The 16,856-nt window shown below is 46.2% G+C and overlaps 1 protein-coding gene across 2 annotated transcripts in view; it reads right to left on the reverse strand.

Annotated features, from left to right (window-relative positions):
* Nucleotides 1–16,856, reverse strand: part of LZTR1 (leucine zipper like post translational regulator 1) — a 39,937-nt gene that overhangs the window by 8,396 nt on the left and 14,685 nt on the right. Inside the window, exons 10-15 of one of the 2 annotated variants that reach the window (XM_086627105.1) lie at nucleotides 14,274–14,426; nucleotides 6,806–6,916; nucleotides 5,906–5,998; nucleotides 4,570–4,665; nucleotides 2,727–2,910; nucleotides 739–908 (exon numbers count right to left, since the gene is read on the reverse strand). In XM_086627105.1, the coding sequence (XP_086483231.1) occupies nucleotides 739–908; nucleotides 2,727–2,910; nucleotides 4,570–4,665; nucleotides 5,906–5,998; nucleotides 6,806–6,916; nucleotides 14,274–14,426 (807 nt within the window). The remainder of the gene's footprint in view (nucleotides 1–738; nucleotides 909–2,726; nucleotides 2,911–4,569; nucleotides 4,666–5,905; nucleotides 5,999–6,805; nucleotides 6,917–14,273; nucleotides 14,427–16,856) is intronic. The other variant, XM_086627106.1, reaches the window with a different exon arrangement.

The following is a 16,856-nucleotide window of genomic DNA, read 5'->3' on the forward strand; positions in this document are numbered from 1 at the left end:
TCTTCCTTAGATCTAATCGAAATCTCCCCTCTTTCAGTATGAAATTTTTAAAAATAAAATTGATGTAATTAATGCTTTGCAAAAGCTCTCAGCTTTTGTGAATTCACTTCTTTCCCATGATCATTGCTGGAGTTACATTAGAGCGGATTGTTTTGCAGCTGCTTGTGAATATTATGCAGGGTTTTTTTTCAGTAATTGTTCGGTATTTTTGCACATCTGCCCTGGAGGGTGTAAAGATTGTCCCTTGTTCTATCACTACACGTCCTTGTAAAAAGTCCCTCTCCAGCTTTCCTAAATGCCTAAAGCCCTACAGAGATGAAGATTCACAGACACGTTTTGTTTTTCAGTAGAGCGTTTTCTGGATCAAAGACTTGAGAACAGAATTTAGCTTTTCATCAGACCAGGTGAAAGAACCTGTTTGCAGTCTCTGTATAGTGGGACCAGAAAACGCACTGGTTCCACCTTGTTGCAGTGGAAGTGAACTGAGGAAGAGCCAAAGTCACCCTGCCCTTTATACCCTCCAGGGCAGATGTGCAAAAATACCGAACAATTACTGAAAAAAACCCCTGCATAATATTCACAAGCAGCTGCAAAACAATCCGCTCTAATATAACTCCAGCAATGATCATGGGAAAGAAGTGAATTCACAAAAGCTGAGAGCTTTTGCAAAGCATTAATTACATCGATTTTATTTTTAAAAATTTCGTATCAGTTACTCTGTATGCAAAATGTGATTACCTTTAGCTGATCCAGCTGAAGCTTGTTAGCATTTTCACACACAATGAGCACGTTCTGCAGATCTACGGATGCTTCAATGTACTGAAGGCAGAGCTGTTCCAGGCGAGAGAGCTTGAAGTTCAAGGCTAGTTTGTACACGTCCATAATGAGCAACACATCCTGCACATTACCTGAAATTACAAGAGGTAAAAGTGCTGGAGAGCTCACAGAACAAAAAGACAAACTTTTCTCAAAGTATTTCTCTTTACACCAACTTGAGCTTTTGGAATGGTGGAACGGGCAGCAACTGGAGTGTTTTTATGGAGGAAAAATTCCATTGCTGGTTAGGCAAAATGTGAATCGATACTGAAAAAGGAGTTTCAAAATTGAGGCATGAAAGACTCACCCCAAAAGATTTTTTTGGCACAGATTTTGTGACAATCTGGATCACAATTTTTTAAAACCCTCAAAAGAAAGCAAAGTCTCTAAAAACACTGAGAGGCTCCGAAGCTAGCAGCCTGATTTTCCAAACCCACTGCTACCAGCTCTGCTGAGCTCCTTGGGTTTCAGCAGTGTTAGCAATCAGCTCCCTGATTTGACAGACCCTTATGAAGGCGCCCTGGTTGCACGTGTACAGATCTGAGGCTGGTCTAGAAGAGAGGGGCAGTGGGGACCTCTCGTAGGCCACTGCAATGGGGCTACTGGGACACCAACTCAAGGAATAATCCTCCACAGCCTTTGGTCTCCTCACAGGAGATCTCTGGCCATCTGCTGTAATTACTTTTTGATAGAGAAAAGCCTTTTTCCATGTCATGTGCCTTCCCTGCGTCTAATCGGGAAAATCCCATTTGATAAGCACGCCCAATTCCATTAGCTCAGCCTCTGGAGGGATCCCCAGGGTGCTGCCCTCTGAACTGAGAGGAACAATCAGGAATACTAATGGTCAGGACAGGGCCACTGGAGGATCTCAGCAGACAGGTATGCACCAGGGAGAACACTTGATGGGCTGGGGAGAGGGCAGCAGGCTGCCTGGGAAGCCTGTAACAAAGGGAAGAGTGCAGTGTGATAATCCCTCCCTTGGTCTGATCCCGTCCCGCAGCGAACACGCTGCGGATCAGCGAACCGGCTGAGAGTGGGATTTGGCAACGCCAGCAGATGCCAATGAGAAGGTTCCCTCATCCCCATTTATTAGGCTTGCTCTGAGACAGGCCACTTTGCAGGGAAAGCCTCTGGACAACTGCATACAAATTACTCTTTTCGTGAAAATTACCTTTTACAGAAAGGAAAGATCCCGGAGTGAAACTGAAGCAAAGCTCCCACCATTAGGACAGCTGCACCTCACTTTACACGACTGTGCCACGTGGCTGCAGCTTCCCCAGCCCCACCAGCTGCAGCCTTCCCTGGGTAACCAGTCTGGCTCCTACTTCCCAACAGACCTCATTGCTCAGAGATGGCCCTGAGCTGGATGGGCTGTGGGGGAGCTGGGAGATCTCGGGCTATTACCGCTCAACCTCCAACTGTTTTTAACTTGGGGATCTTCAATGAACGCATCGAATGGATGTTTCCTTTCTTGAGGCATTCCTTTGGATTGGCATTTTGAAGAGATGATAAATACTGGCTTGCTTTGCCTTTCTGTGTGGGCTCAGTTTGCAACAGATCAAAACAATACCAGAAGAGGGAAATAAGCCAACCCAGGATACATGGTTCCTCCAAGCAGGCTGCTGTAATGTTCAAAATACGATGAAATTTTTGGTTGATTGGTTGGTTGGGTTTTTTTTACACCTTTTGGAAAGATCAAGAACCTGCTTTTTCTTGATGTTTGAAAAGAATTAGGAAAAAACAAAGCACTGTTAGTATGCTTTGAAAGAAACCTGCTATTTTTTTATCTCGGGTGAGTAATCAAGCACTTGGAGCAGGACTGATGATCTGCAAATGCTTGATCCTGCTCTGTATCCAAATAAATGTTTGCTCCCCAGTTGCTAGTGTTTTCTTTTATCCTGCTGTCCCACCTTTGCGAGGGTATTTTATTTTATCCGTATACAGGAACTGCATGAGCACCTCGAAGGGCTGCGCCTCGGCCTCTCGGATGGGCACTTCCAGCAGTGGCTGCAGGCGGCACAACTTGACATTCCCACCAATGCCATCCTTCTGACACGTCGCATGTCCCTCGTCTTCGATATCTTGCTTTGATTTCTAATGAGACAGAACAAACACTCAAACATGGCAACAAGGCTCTGTCAGCTCACACACATCAAGAGAAGCGTGGTCAGCAGGTCAAGAGAGGTGATTCTCCCCCTCTACTCTGCTCTTGTGAGACCCCACCTCGAATACTGTGTCTAGTTCTGGTGTCCCCACCATAAGAGAGACATAGATTTGTTGGAGTGTGTTCAGAGGAGGGCCACAAAGATGATCCAGGGGCTGGAGCACCTCTGCTACGAGGACAGGTTGCGGGAGCTGGGATTGTTCAGCCTTGAAAAGAGAAGACTTCGGCGGGACCTAATAGCTGCCTTCCAATACCTGAAGGGAACCTACAGGAAGGCTGGGGAGGGACTTTTTACAAGAGTGTCCACTGATAGGACAAGGGGAAATGGGTTTAAGTTGAAGGAGAACAGATTTAGATTAGATCTTAGGAAGAAATTCTTCAGTACGAGGGTGGTGAGACTTTGGAATAAATTGCCCAGAGAAGTTGTGGATGCCCCCTCTCTGGAGGTGTTCAAGGCCAGGTTGGACGGAGCCTTGAGTAGCCTGGTCTAGTTGAGAGGCGTCCCTGCCCATGACAGGGAGGTTGGATTAGATGATCTCTGAGGTCCCTTCCAGCCTATGCCCTTCTATGAGTCTATGATCACATCAGAGGAAAGATCCTTCTCATTTAAGACCCAAGTTTTCTTTATCTTCAAGATGACGAGGAATTCATACGTGTTAGATTTGTTGTTCCATATCCTGCGATGAACGTGGATCAGAATAAATGTGAGCTCCTGGATGAAGCTCAAACGCAGGACCTCAGAAAAAGGGAGGAATGAATTCCACTGAGCTCACCATTCCTGTCCTCAGCAGGAACAGCACCTCTCCTTGGTGAAGGAAGATGTAGGAGCAGGTTCCACAGGCCTCTGCCTTGCCAAGTCAGAGCTCACAGTGCTGCACAGAAGCATTTTAAGCCATTCTGTTACTTCCAAGTTTCACTTTGACAGCCTTTCTCTCCAGCCTTTTCCAGTAAAGACGGAGGGCTGTGGAGTGGCTAAGTGATTAACTAAGGGGCAATGGGCATCCATATGTCTTACTGCAGGTTGTGTGCTACCAATTCCTCAAGAACAATAAAATGTTTACTGCTGAAAAGCTCTAAGTAGTTAAAACTAACAGGTAACGAACCACAGGCACCAGACTTTCAACTCTGGAAAATAATCAGGAAATATTAAGGCAAAGGGAACAGAGCCAGCCTCAAAACCTTGACACTGCCTTCCCTCTAATCTGTCTAATCTTGCAGGCCATCCCGGATGACACACAGCTTCCACCCTCCCCAGAGTGACGGGTACACGCTCCTCCCGAGGGGTATTCCACAAGATTAAAACTCAGCCAGCTACGAGAGCTCCCAGGAACCATACTGCCAAATCCAGATAACTGGATTAACTTTGGCTCCTCCACGTTATGCTCCTCGCCTGGCCTGATGCACATCCAGCAGCCTATGTTAATACTAATTATCCTCTTTATTTTACTTACCCAAGAGCACCTCAGCATCAGACGCTGCTCCTGTCCTTCATCTGTCTCAGTAGACTTTTTTTTTTTTCCCCTGACAACATTATTTCATAAATTGGGCAGAATAACCTTGCCACAAGATTACTTTTCTGAAATACCCACCTGTTTCAACCTCTCCCTTGCCTGTATGATTTTCTTTTTCAGCCACTTGCAGCGAGCTGTAACAATTGCAGCGTGCCCTCGGACGCGTTCTTCCTTCTGCCAAGGAATAACACGTATTAAACTTTTATTCCCAAACCACGTGGCGGTGGCAGATGGCAGAAGTCACAGAAACCTGGGCTGAACTCCAGGTCACTAGACATTTAGTTTAAGTTAGAATCAAAGGCGACCTTGCATCTGCTCTGCCCACCCAGATGAAATACAACACCCATTTTCCCTAAAGGCTCATGGCAAACACCATTTGGAAAGAGTCTTTGTTCCGTCCACTGAGTGGAAGCTGTTGCGTAGGTTCAGTGTCACAGATATTGCTTCTTATTGTTTAATTTTCTCTTTTCAAAACAACAGTACTTTTTTGCTGTTGTTCTTCATAATCTACTTCATTTGTTCTTGAAGATCTGTTATCTGATCTCTGAAAAGTTTTATAACTTCTTTTTTTCCAAAAGGAATGCAGGTAGGTTCAAATTTCTCATGTTTTTCTTCAGAAAACATGTTCTTTTATTTTATAATTCTTTTAATTACTAGAAAATCATTCCCCTGTGCTGCTTCTTCTCATTGTATTTTATTTCAGTAATTAAAAATGGCTCCTGAAATGACACACGGATCTGCACAACACTGACCTGCTCTTTCCAGGAGACAGTTGGGGCCTCAGAGCACAGAGGTCGTTAGTACAATTTTCATATTGGAACTATATATAATGTGCTCTGATAAATTCAGGTTATGTCTCAGTCATCCACAGATCTTATCAGTTTAAAAGTTTCCTCTCCTTTGCAACTTTAATTATCCATAATTTATCCGGATTAGTGAAACTTACTAAACCAGACAGACATCATTTTCACCAGTGATGCTAGGGGGCCTACAAGAAAGCTGGAGAGGGGCTTTGGACAAGGGTGTGTAGTGACAGGACACGGGGAAATGGCTTTAAACTGAAAGAGGGGAGATTTCTATCAGATCTAAGGAAGAAATTCTTCCCTCTGAGGGTGGTGAGGCCCTTGACCAGGTTGCGCAGAAAAGTTGTGACTGCCCCATCCCTGGAAGTGTTCAAGGCCAGGCTGGATGGGGCTTTGGGCAACCTGGTGTAGTGGAAGGTGTCCCTGCCCGTGGCAGGGGGGTTGGAACTGGATGATCTCGAGGCCCTTTCCAACCCAACCCATTCTATGCTCTTAAAACTTCATTCCCAGGGTTTCTGGCACAATCATTGCACAATTTGCTTTTTTCCCAGCAAACATGCTGCACAAGCAATAACAACCCTGCCGGCACCTTTTCAAAAAATTCTACTCACCTCTCCCAAAACAAACTCCAAGTCACTGAACTGCCTGTTTTCCCATAGCCTTCCATAATCTTCATGTAGAGTGCACTTGGGGTAACACGAAAACTAAAAAAGATAAACCCCCACAGAAGAGAGAATTCATTTCAAATGGCCATATCCAAAAGCAATGTAGTTACACACACGACCGCTGGATTTTCTATTAACTTGACCTCACTGTAGTAGATAAAGTAGAAAATAACAAGCCAACCAAACACATGCACGGGCTTCCTGCATGGTGAGGGTGATGACAGACAACACAGGGTAACATGGAAGAATCATGTCTTACCACAGCTTGCTCATTTCAGAATTTGGTGGCTGGGAGTCTCACCTGCTCTCAGGACTCACCTGAGGGTCCCACGCCATAAAAATAAATGTGAACGTAGGGGGGATTTGACGTGGTGTGAGTATCTTGAAATTTAAAATTCCCATAGGTGCTGGGTGGGGTGGGAGTGGGAATGCTGCATGAAGATAAAAACTTCAATACAAAACGCTCTGACCCAGGAACCCCAAACCTGACAGTACATGAAGAGGAACAGCCAATTTTCAGTTAAACATCCTGGCAAACCCTCTCTGATCCACTCTTCAGTAACTTGTCAAAATAAGTTGTCATGAGCTCTGCTAGAGTTTAGAAAGCACTGGAAAGCTTGGCCTTACCAAAATGTCTGTCCAGATAACAGATCTCAAAAGATTTTAAAAATCTACATTGATCTTTGGCAGCTGCATCTGAAATGCAAAGGCTTCCTGCAGGAGGGTTGTGAAACGAAAGCCACCAAGCTTACAGTGAGCCAAAGGAGACACTCCGCCACATCGCAGAGGTGGAAGGATTCACGTGGAACTGGTGGGGATGGTTGAGTGCGTTCAGCAGCCAGTTACCTGGAACCTGTACATTTCTCCACTCCTAATGTTATTGTCCACTGTGCCACCAAAGATGTACATAGCATCCGAGATAACAGCTGCAGCGTGGAAGAGTCTCCCGCTGGGTAACTAGGGAAACAAAAGGACAAAACAGGTGAGGGAATAAATAAAGCACCTTTCTTTTTTTCTCCCAAGAAAAAAGGCCTGCAACAGATCAACAGTGAGAGAGGAAAGTCAATGTAGTCTGAAGCGACATGACGGCGTGCATACTAAGGTTGACATTTATTATATTTTAGGATTGTTTCCCAGTGTATCTAGAACATTTAAAACCACCTACTTATTACACCTTCTAATCGGAATGGTACGCACACAGGGCTCTCCACACCACCAGAGTTACAAAATATATCATTTACCAAACGCAGATTCAACACTAGGTTTTACACAGAAAAATAAAACTTCTAGAAATAAACAGATTCTGCAAACGTGATCACTCTACAAACTCAGGGCTGCTTCTGCATCTTGTCAGGAACTTGAAAGGTGAATGATCGTCCATCCCAGCAGGATATTGAACTCCAGGCTTGTACATACACGCCTTCCTCACAGCTTGCATCCGGCTAACGGGGCTCCAGCAATGCCAGATCCTGCACAGAAGCCCAAAGCTGCAGATGTTTACAGAGCTGGCACACAGAGTCAAGTCTCCTTGCTCCATCAGACCAGCTCCACGGAACACAAAGCCACCCAAGGCTGCAGGAAGGACTGAGGGATTGCACCATCCCACGCAACACACGCTTTGCCATGGAACTGCAAAATCGGATCGTTTTTGAAGCGAGAAGGAGTAACTGCAAGTCAAAGCCGCCATGACCCCCTGCACGGGACACACCACATCGTTTTCACCCCTTTCTTCTGAGGTTGCACAAAAGGTATCTGATCAAATCAGCACCTCTCACTGGGATCTCTCCCATAAAGTCCTCAAGTGGTGATAGTAACTTCATGTCTTTTCCTAGTTTGATCAGGCTTGTTCAGTCTTCCAGGCAGCAAATCTCATTAAATCTTTGCCTACAAAATAAAAAGCCCTCTGGCATAAGAAATCTTCTCCTCCTGTACATATTTATAGACATCACCCAAGTAAACTCCAACATGAAACAAGATTATGTTTATCTGGAGAGCCATATTTTCCAGGAAATCATGCCAGCTGGCATTCTTCATTACCACTGAATTATCCCTTTTACCACAGCATCACACAACGGTCTCATTTAGCTTGTTGCTCACCAGACTTTCCATAACTCTTTCTTTTCTTCAAATTACAGCTTTTAAGGATACAATCCCCCATGTAGCAACTCCTGGGTTTTTTTTTCTCTCAGATGTACAAACCACAGATTCAGTCACCTTAAAACGTGTGTTTGCCTGCACCCATTTAACAAGCCATCTAGATTCCTCTGGATCAACAGGATAGCTTCTGTCTCCAGCATACTTCATGGATACCTCATCAAAGAAACTTTAAAATTGGTGCCAATAAATACTGTGATGGAAAGATTATGGAATCATATTGATCTATTAGTACATTCCTGCCGGGCCCCTGTTCAATACCTCTCTAAAAGAGGATGAGATTACTGTCAAATGTAATCTGTTTTATACGGCCTCTACTCGTTCTTAGTAGTAATCTCATCCATTAAATAAGATGTGCTGTCTGAAAAAAACAAACATATTATAGCAGTTTAAAAATACATCGGTGATCTTTATCAACTGGATCTCCGACCTCATCCCAAAACACGAAGTTTGCTTGCCAAGACCTATTTCCACACTACCAGACAGGCTGATATTAGCTGTATTACAGTATCTTTCTTACAATGGACTCTCCAATCAAAAACTAAAAATAAAAAAAAAGAACTATTCTGTCAGAGATGAAAGGCAGGCCACCTGGTTTATACTTACTCAGGTTGTTTTCCCTGTCTTATTTTTTTTTTCCTAATTAACAGTTCAGCTTTGCTTTTAATTGAAATAATTCTCAATATTCTCTAGTAGTTGCTTTCATAAAGCAGCCATTGTATTTAACCACACTTTTTCCAATCAAAAAAAACCCAACAGTATTTTCACAATTGGTGCCAGAAAGGAAACATGAATCATCTGAATATTTAACCAAGGAACACCACACTTGCTCCTCACACCATACTTAACTCAAACAATCTGTAAGCAATGTTATCACGACGACTTTTAGCGCGTGGTCAAGGACCACTGATGCGACCAAACCACCCTGCTTTTTAAATAGATGTAAAGACACGTAACACGAAAGGATGGCCCAGGAAAAGGAAGGCCATCCACAGTTCCTCACAGCGCTGCGTGTCTGAGGGGTTCAGCATCTTTGCTTTGCTGAATCAGAACAGCAGAATTCAAGCTGGCACAAACTCTCACGCGGTGACGGCAATCCTGCCAAGCGGTGACACACCGATGCCACCTTCATGAAGAACAACACTCTGCCCTCCCAGGACCAAGGCTCTGGCCAGAGAAAAACTTTGGCGCAGTGCAAACCAAGGGAGATGGGTCTTTTGAGAAGGAAATATTCAGGGCAAAGAGGTTAATAGAGCTCGGAAGCATAAACAGCTAGAGAAACACACTGGGCTCCACATTCCTCATCCAACAACGTCAGACGCCAAAAGCCTGCCCTAACTTGGATTTTTTGCTGAGAGACCTCCCAAGCTGCCAAATCCAGCTGCTGAACACACTCAACCCAGGTGGAGTTTATAAGGAGCAGATATGAAATAATATCTATTTTGCTAGCTAGGACGGCCAGGAATGCTCCCAGCAGGGATTCTGGAGAAGAAAAGAGTCCACAAGGGAATTCACAAAAATGGAAACACAAAACTATGCCCTGCATGCCAAATTCAGCAGCCCAGCACTGGAGGGTTGGAGTTATGTGGTCTTATTTTAATCACCAGAGAGAACAGCCATTGTCTACTCACCGTCCACGGATCTGCGTTTCACAGAACGTGTGCTGGTGAGCCATGTGGTTTGTCCTGCCTAAGGCTGAGACAATCCAGGTGGCTTGTAACCTACCAGAAGAACTGAGTATGAGTTTATTTTATGCAGATGTGTATATATTCGTGTGTTCCTCCCTATGGAGCAAAGTCTCAGCCCTTTTGATGAGTCAAACCCATTTGATGAAACCCCAGGAAGGTCAGTCCATGCAAAGGTGGGACAAGAATCACTGTCTATAACCAGCAAACCCGCCTAGGACCTGAAAGGCCAGTACAGAGCACTGGAGGGATGCAGCTATTGGGTCACAATCCCTGTTAGAGCCTGAAAGCGAGTGCAGAAATCCCAACTTTCAACACACAATCTCTCTACTACAAATAATTATGTAGGTAGAAAAAGGTGCGCCATATTTCTTCCTGTTCAAGCTATTCCTTCCATGCTGCAATTCAAGCATCAATCACCTTAACACAGAAAAGAGCTTCCTTCCCTCCTGTCCTCAGTAACTGCTCCTGCATTTCAAAAGGCACGCTTCACCTCCCATCCTCCCTTCACCAGGCACCTCCAGCTCTTCCAGCTTCTCCGTGGGCTCACGTCTGCTGATTGTTCTTACAGCTTTCATCTGGATTCTCCTGATGGTCCACATATTTGTACTCCATCCATCTGCACAAGTGAGGGATTATTACCAGTTGCAGTTTCATAGAATCATGGAATGGTTTGGGTTGGAAGGGACCTCAAAGATCATCCAGTTCCAACCCCCCTGCCATGGGCAGGGACACCCTCCACTACACCAGGTTGCCCAAAGCCTCATCCAACCTGGCCTTGAACACTTCCAGGGATGGGGCAGCCACAACTAAGTTTATTAGAACTGCCTCAGACAACAAATCCATCCCTCGACTATGTGGTGCTCTGTATATATAGCATATACGTCCGTACGATACATGGACTCCGTGCTCACCACGCTGTACGCCGAGGTTACAGCTGGGAAGTGCTGCTCTCAGAGAAACAAAGTCAGTGAGTGTGAAACGAAGCCTTTGTTCTGCAATACAACACATGGATCTTCACTTGTGTCTTTTACAAGCACAGTCCAAGTAACTGTCCCACATCCTGCCTGTGACACAGGAATGTGTTGGTCATCCTCACTTACAAAGAGGCTCAGAGAAATGGTATTAATCTTCTGAGATCATAAAGAAAGTGTTATGGTTTGAAGTGGGGGGGGGAGGTCCGGGTGGCACAAGCTGCCCATCAGACCGGACTCCCGTCCCCCTCGGGGCTTGAGCCAATCGGCGCCTCTGCGAATTGCCCTATTTACGTCGGACAAAGGAACCGGAAAGGTGTGCCTGTGCCCAGGAGCGAGGAGAGGGGAGAGGGGGGCACGGCCCCCGCTCCCGGCTCCCGGCCGGGCCGGCGGCCTGGCCTGGTCCGGGCCGGGCCCGTTCCATGCCGGTGCCCGCTCCGTCGAGGATGGCGGCGGCGGAGCCACTTGGGGAACTCGGGGAGAGCCCCGCTGCCGGGGCGCCCACCGGGCCGAGTTCACCCAGACAGGACTGAAATCTAAGAGAAACGGCCACACAGCTAAGAGGTCAGTGAAGATGGAACGGAACAACGTGTGCCGCGGCTGAGTCCCCCTTGTGAGCGGCCCCTTCTAACAAACAGTCCTCGGTGGAGCAAGCAGAAAACCCACTCGCAGCCCGTGGATGACCCACGTCGGAAAGAGATGCCTAAGCCTGAGACTGTTCTGAATCATGGGCACAGGTAGAGACACTTTTACGCATTTTACGCATTTTACGCATTTACGCATTTAAAGTTTCTATGGAGACGCATTTAAGGTCGGCATGACGACCCACACCGGAGCACATTTAAAGTTTGTTGATGACCCACGCCAGAGTGAGTGGCTACAGCTCCTTAAAAGCCCAGGACTGGTAAAGCCTGCACTTGGGGCAAATCCGATGGGGTAAGGATTTGCCCCCCAGCGGGCAGGATTCACGCCTTCGCCGTGAGTAGGGGATCCACTGGATCAAGGGACAATGGTGTAAGGACTCCTTTTCCTTTAAGAGAAGCGGCAGTAACAACTTGGAATGAACTGACCTGCACTCCCCCATTCCCTGCCCCCTGCGCCGCTGGGGGGAGGAGGTAGAGCCGGGAAGAAGAGGCAAAGGTGGGGGGGAGTGGTGTTGGTTTTAAGACCTGGCCTTGTTTTCTCGTTATTCTCTTAAGTAACCGTTTTTGTGTGCTTTTCTCTTTCTAGGTAGCTGTTAATAAATAGTTTTGCATTAAGAAAAAGCCTCTTTTGCCCGGGACCGTGGTTGGTGGGTGCTCCTCTGTTCCTGTCTCGATCCTCAGCTCTTTTATTACATTTTCTTTCTCTCCTCTCCATTTTACTGGACTGGGAGAGCTGCGTGGGTTTGGTTGACGGACTCAGCCTAACCCACGACAGAAAGACTACAGCATGTGCACACTCTGCAGGATGCCTTTCAGCTGCCTGCTCTGGGTAAAAATTTAAGGTTATTCTTGTACTTTCTGCATCCGAAGTCCAGCTGCTAGGGCTCCGAATCTGACATGGAGAAGTGCAGATTTCTGCTTAAAAGCTGCCAAGTAACGAACATACACTTTATGCTATGGATCTGTCAGGGATTTTTTTGGACAGCTTTCTTCCGAGATCCTCACACCCTCTTTTCTCCCAGTGTTCCACCTTGCCAAGTTCCGAAGTCCTGCTGGTATAAGACCACTCCCTTTGCAGTCCCATGAAACTCTGTTTCGACTTGGCCATGTTCTAAATTGCTAAGTCAGCACTCTTCTTCCTGCTTATTGTTTCACTTCAAGTTAAAATCCTTCCAGTGTCACCCACGTTGTTCTATGCTTTGTTCCTTCCCCATTAGCTCCCAACGGGCTCGACACCCACCCCAAGGCAAAGCTCCAGGCACTCCTTTGCACGGAGCACAACTCCCTCTGCTCACCTTCCCAGCCTGTCCTGGTGGTGTGAGCCACCTCACCGCGTCCAACTGGGTCACAGCTCTGCAACTGTGCACGACCTTCTCATTGCTCCTGCCTCCTACGCTCCACGTGTTTGTGCAGAGGCAGCGGAGATGGGCTGTTTTCACAAGGGAAGAGCAAGAGCTTTCCCAGTCCTCTTGTCCACCAGACGCTTCCTCCCACACCTTTGCTTTTCTCCAGATGGTGGCAACCCTTCCCTGACGTACCTTAGTGTAAATATTCCAGATAACACAGTGAGAATCGTGCTCAGGATTACAGTGATAAAGAGGCCTTACACCGTAGAGCCAGGTCTGTGGCAGACATGCTCAACGACAAAGGCATACCAGTATAGCTACTGGCAAAGTCCTCCTGATACAATAACTACTCCTACCTAAAACCAGCACTGTGCAAACGTAGCGTGAGTCTGGCAGGTGAGAGAATTTGTGCAAAACTATACTTTGGATTTGCACTAACTATAATTTCAGTACGGGTTTCTGCTGGCTCAACTCCAGATGGTCGCACGTGAATCCCAAGAGCTATCGTCCTCCTCCCTCCCAGTACACACCAGACTGCAATGCGTGGCCAGGCTGTACGTATCTGTCAGCTCTAGATTCTATACTTACCTCTCAGTCAGCGTGATCTCCTTACTTTATTAGTAGTGCCTGACAAAAACAATTTTAGATTCAATCCTGACACCTCTGACGATCCGGGCTGGCACTCCTCTCTGGGATCCACCACCCTGTTTCATCTGTCGAAGTGTTTTCTCTACTTAAGGTTAACGAGATTTGCAATCTGGGGCTCTTTTCAAGCTGGAATCGTTGCTTTCAAAAGCAGATCTCATCAGTCACCTGTGCTCCCCTTTCAGTAAACCTTTCCCTCTCTATATTGCCAGCATGATTCGAGCCATCATTTTCAAAATTCAAGTATTTCAGAAGTGTTTCTTCTTTTTGAATTTGTTGTGCTCAAAACTCCCTCCATAGCCTGTCCAGACAGCACAAATGGAGTTTGCCCTGTGATGCTGATCAGGGTTCTGGTTTGCCTTACAAATCTGTGCACTAGTGCTGCTCTTCCCTGTGCAAGAGTGCCTAACAATCATTGGAATAGTTGAGGTTACAGCCCTGAGCATCATCTCCAGGGCTGATTCCACATGCTTTCAAATAAACTTCGTTAAACCTGTGCAAATCCCTACATAAACTGATTGATTTAAATTTTGACCTCACTGGCAATATATACAGCTTTATTTGAAGTCCTTAATTAGTTAAGTTGAATCAAAGTAAAAGTAAAATTAAATCAAATGAATAGTTTCCACTCAGGGGTCAATACTAGTTTGCCACATGCAATTTGGAACCCACGTGTGCAGAGCTAAGGCTTAAATCGTTCTTAGGTTACAGTTCAAGCTGAAATAGCTCAAGATAAACTCCAAGGAGAGGCAAAAGGAGTGGAGGAGAAAAGGTGTATACAAGGCTGGAATTTATTTCTCTCTCCTGGAATAAGTTTAATCTGCATTTTTAAAGTCTTTTTCACTTCCAAATGTTTCTTTATTTACCTCTGAGTTTGCTGTGGGTGGTTGTTTAATTGTTGTTATGCCGAAATCTAAACCAAATACATCCCACGATTTTTTTAAACCGTGTTCTTCTGAGGTCAAGGAGGGAGCTGCTTCTGGGGCAGATACTCTCTCAGCCACTTCTGGACGGTACACCTGGTTACAAGAGTTAAAAACAACAGCGTGTAAAAGTACAGATGGGAGGCACGGGAGACTGGACACGGAGCAGAAGTCCCTCTGTGGCTGAAGCTACGAAAGATCGTGCCCCTGTATCCAAAACACTCAGAATCAGGCCAGAGAAATCACTGTGGTCGTGTTCAGAGTGCATCGCTGTGACTGAACGACTTCACTAATCAGTCGTGCAGTTTTCTTACGTTTTTTGCAACGACAGAGCTATTAAAATCTTAAGCATTAAATGCTTCTTGTCCGTCCTCTTCCTCCCACGGTTCTTCACAAGAAGCCGAGGGTTTCGTTTACTGCAAGTAGGAAGAGCGCGGATCAGGAACAAAGATGGCAAAGAAGCAACAGCTGTCAGCTGTTCCCAGAGTCTGAGACAGATCTCCCACATTTTGGCTTGACGAAAACCCAGGGCAGATGGATCTCCACAAAGAGACAACCTGTACTTTATGTCAAAGATGACTGCCACGTTTGGAAGATGATGAAGTAACACTGTCCCTACGGCTGACAGGTCACACCGCAGAGGGACAACAGGCGACGCGCACAGAGCGGCCGCGGTTGCCGCCGCTCCACCGGCGAGCCGGGCTCTCCAGAGCCTTCGCTCTCTCCGAGCCTTGGCTGGCCCTGCTCATGCTCCAGGGGCAACTCTTCCCTACCTCTGTCACGAGATCGGGGCCAGCTCCAAAAACGTGACTTTCTTGTAGTGAGATCCGTGCTCTTGGCTGCGAGGAATACATTGGCTCTACTCTCATCGCAGGCTGTGACTACTTGTCTTGTTTTCAATGTTTATTTTTTACCTTTTCTTCAGTTCTCAAAACACTTCTAACATGTTTCCAGTGCCTTTTCAGACTGAAATTTCAACACCACGTGCAATAGTGGGAAATGGCAAAAATCAAATCCACAGCAGTTGTTTCAAGGCTCTTCTCTCTCATTCTCTCAGCTTCTCAGAAGCGAACTTCTTTATTTACAGAATAAACTTGTAATTGCCTAAATTTTAACTCTCCTCACCCTCACATGTGAATGGGCAGGTATTACAGAGGCTGATCACTGTACTGAACTCCAAAGCCAGCAAAGACGCGCTCCGATCTCTCTCACCATCTAGGAACATTGATGAGCCTCTCTATCCTCCAACACCACGAAAAACTCTAAGCCAAAATGAAATAAAAAGACCTAAAGCCATCAACAAACAAACCTGGTGAAACAACATAAACTGAAAGGTAGAAAAAAAATCTATTTTTCTCCTGAAACTGGAAGAAAACCACAAGCTCCAACAGGTCCAAATGAAATGTCACTACTGGTAGCTGCTTGTACTCCAGGGACGCTTCTACGCTATCGCACCTGGCAACAGCATAAAACTCTCCAACAGATGGGCAGACGGAGCTTTGGACATTCGTTAAGTTCAAGGAGGTTTAAGGATTTAAAATGTTTTCACATGCTGGGTGCAGACAAAATTGGAACAGACTCATTTTAGAGCAAACTTCAAGACACAGAGCTCTGCAAACAAAGAAAGGAGAAGACAAATGCCTAAGGGCGTTATTATGCCTTTCCTTAGACAGTTATTCCCTTCGATAACGGCAATGGATCCACTTATCCTAGTTTATGGCTGTAGGTACCTAAGAGTAAACAAAGTGCTGTTTATAATCCAGGAAGCACCTATGATTTTTAAAAACCTGGCATGATGTGAAGCTCAGAACACAGCTTGGGCGAAAGCTTCTCTCACCTGTAAGGAGGAGCATCCAGCTGACCACAGCCCCGTCAGCTGCACCTCTGTCGCAAGAAGGTTATGGAGCAAATCCTTCTGGAAGCTGCTTCCACCACATGAAGGAGGCGACTGGGAACAGTCAGGAAGGACTTATTATGGGTAAGTTTTTCCTGACTAACCTGATTGTCTGCTACAAGATGCTGAATGGCTTCACGGACTAGAGGAGGGCACCACGTCCTCTGCAGGTCCGTGGTTGATACCGAATTGTCCGGAGCAGCTGAAATGCTGGAGTCTGCTATTCAAAAAGACTTATCTAGGCTAGAAAAATGGGCTGATGGGCATCTCATGAAGCTCTGCCAAGGCAAATGCAAAGTCCTGCCCCTGGGACAGAGTAATTCCTTGTAACGACACAGGCTGGGGACCGGCTCTCTAGAAAACAGCTCTGTAGAAAAAAACCCCGGGAGTCCTGGTGGACAAGCTGCACAGAGGTCAGCAGCATTCTCCTGCAGCAAGGCCAACAGCATCCCCAGCTGCATCAGCAAGTGTGTAGCCAGCAGGTTGAGGGAAGGGATTTTTCCTTCCCTGTTCAGTATTTGCAAGACCACATCTGACGTACTCTGCCCAATTTTGAGCTCCCCAGTACAAGAAAGCCACTGACCTACACAAACAAGTCCAGCGGAGCGTTACGGAGATGATGAGGGGCTGGA

Source organism: Tauraco erythrolophus, chromosome 27 (genome assembly GCF_009769465.1).
Source record: "Tauraco erythrolophus isolate bTauEry1 chromosome 27, bTauEry1.pri, whole genome shotgun sequence".
Taxonomy (NCBI): Eukaryota; Metazoa; Chordata; class Aves; order Musophagiformes; family Musophagidae; genus Tauraco; species Tauraco erythrolophus.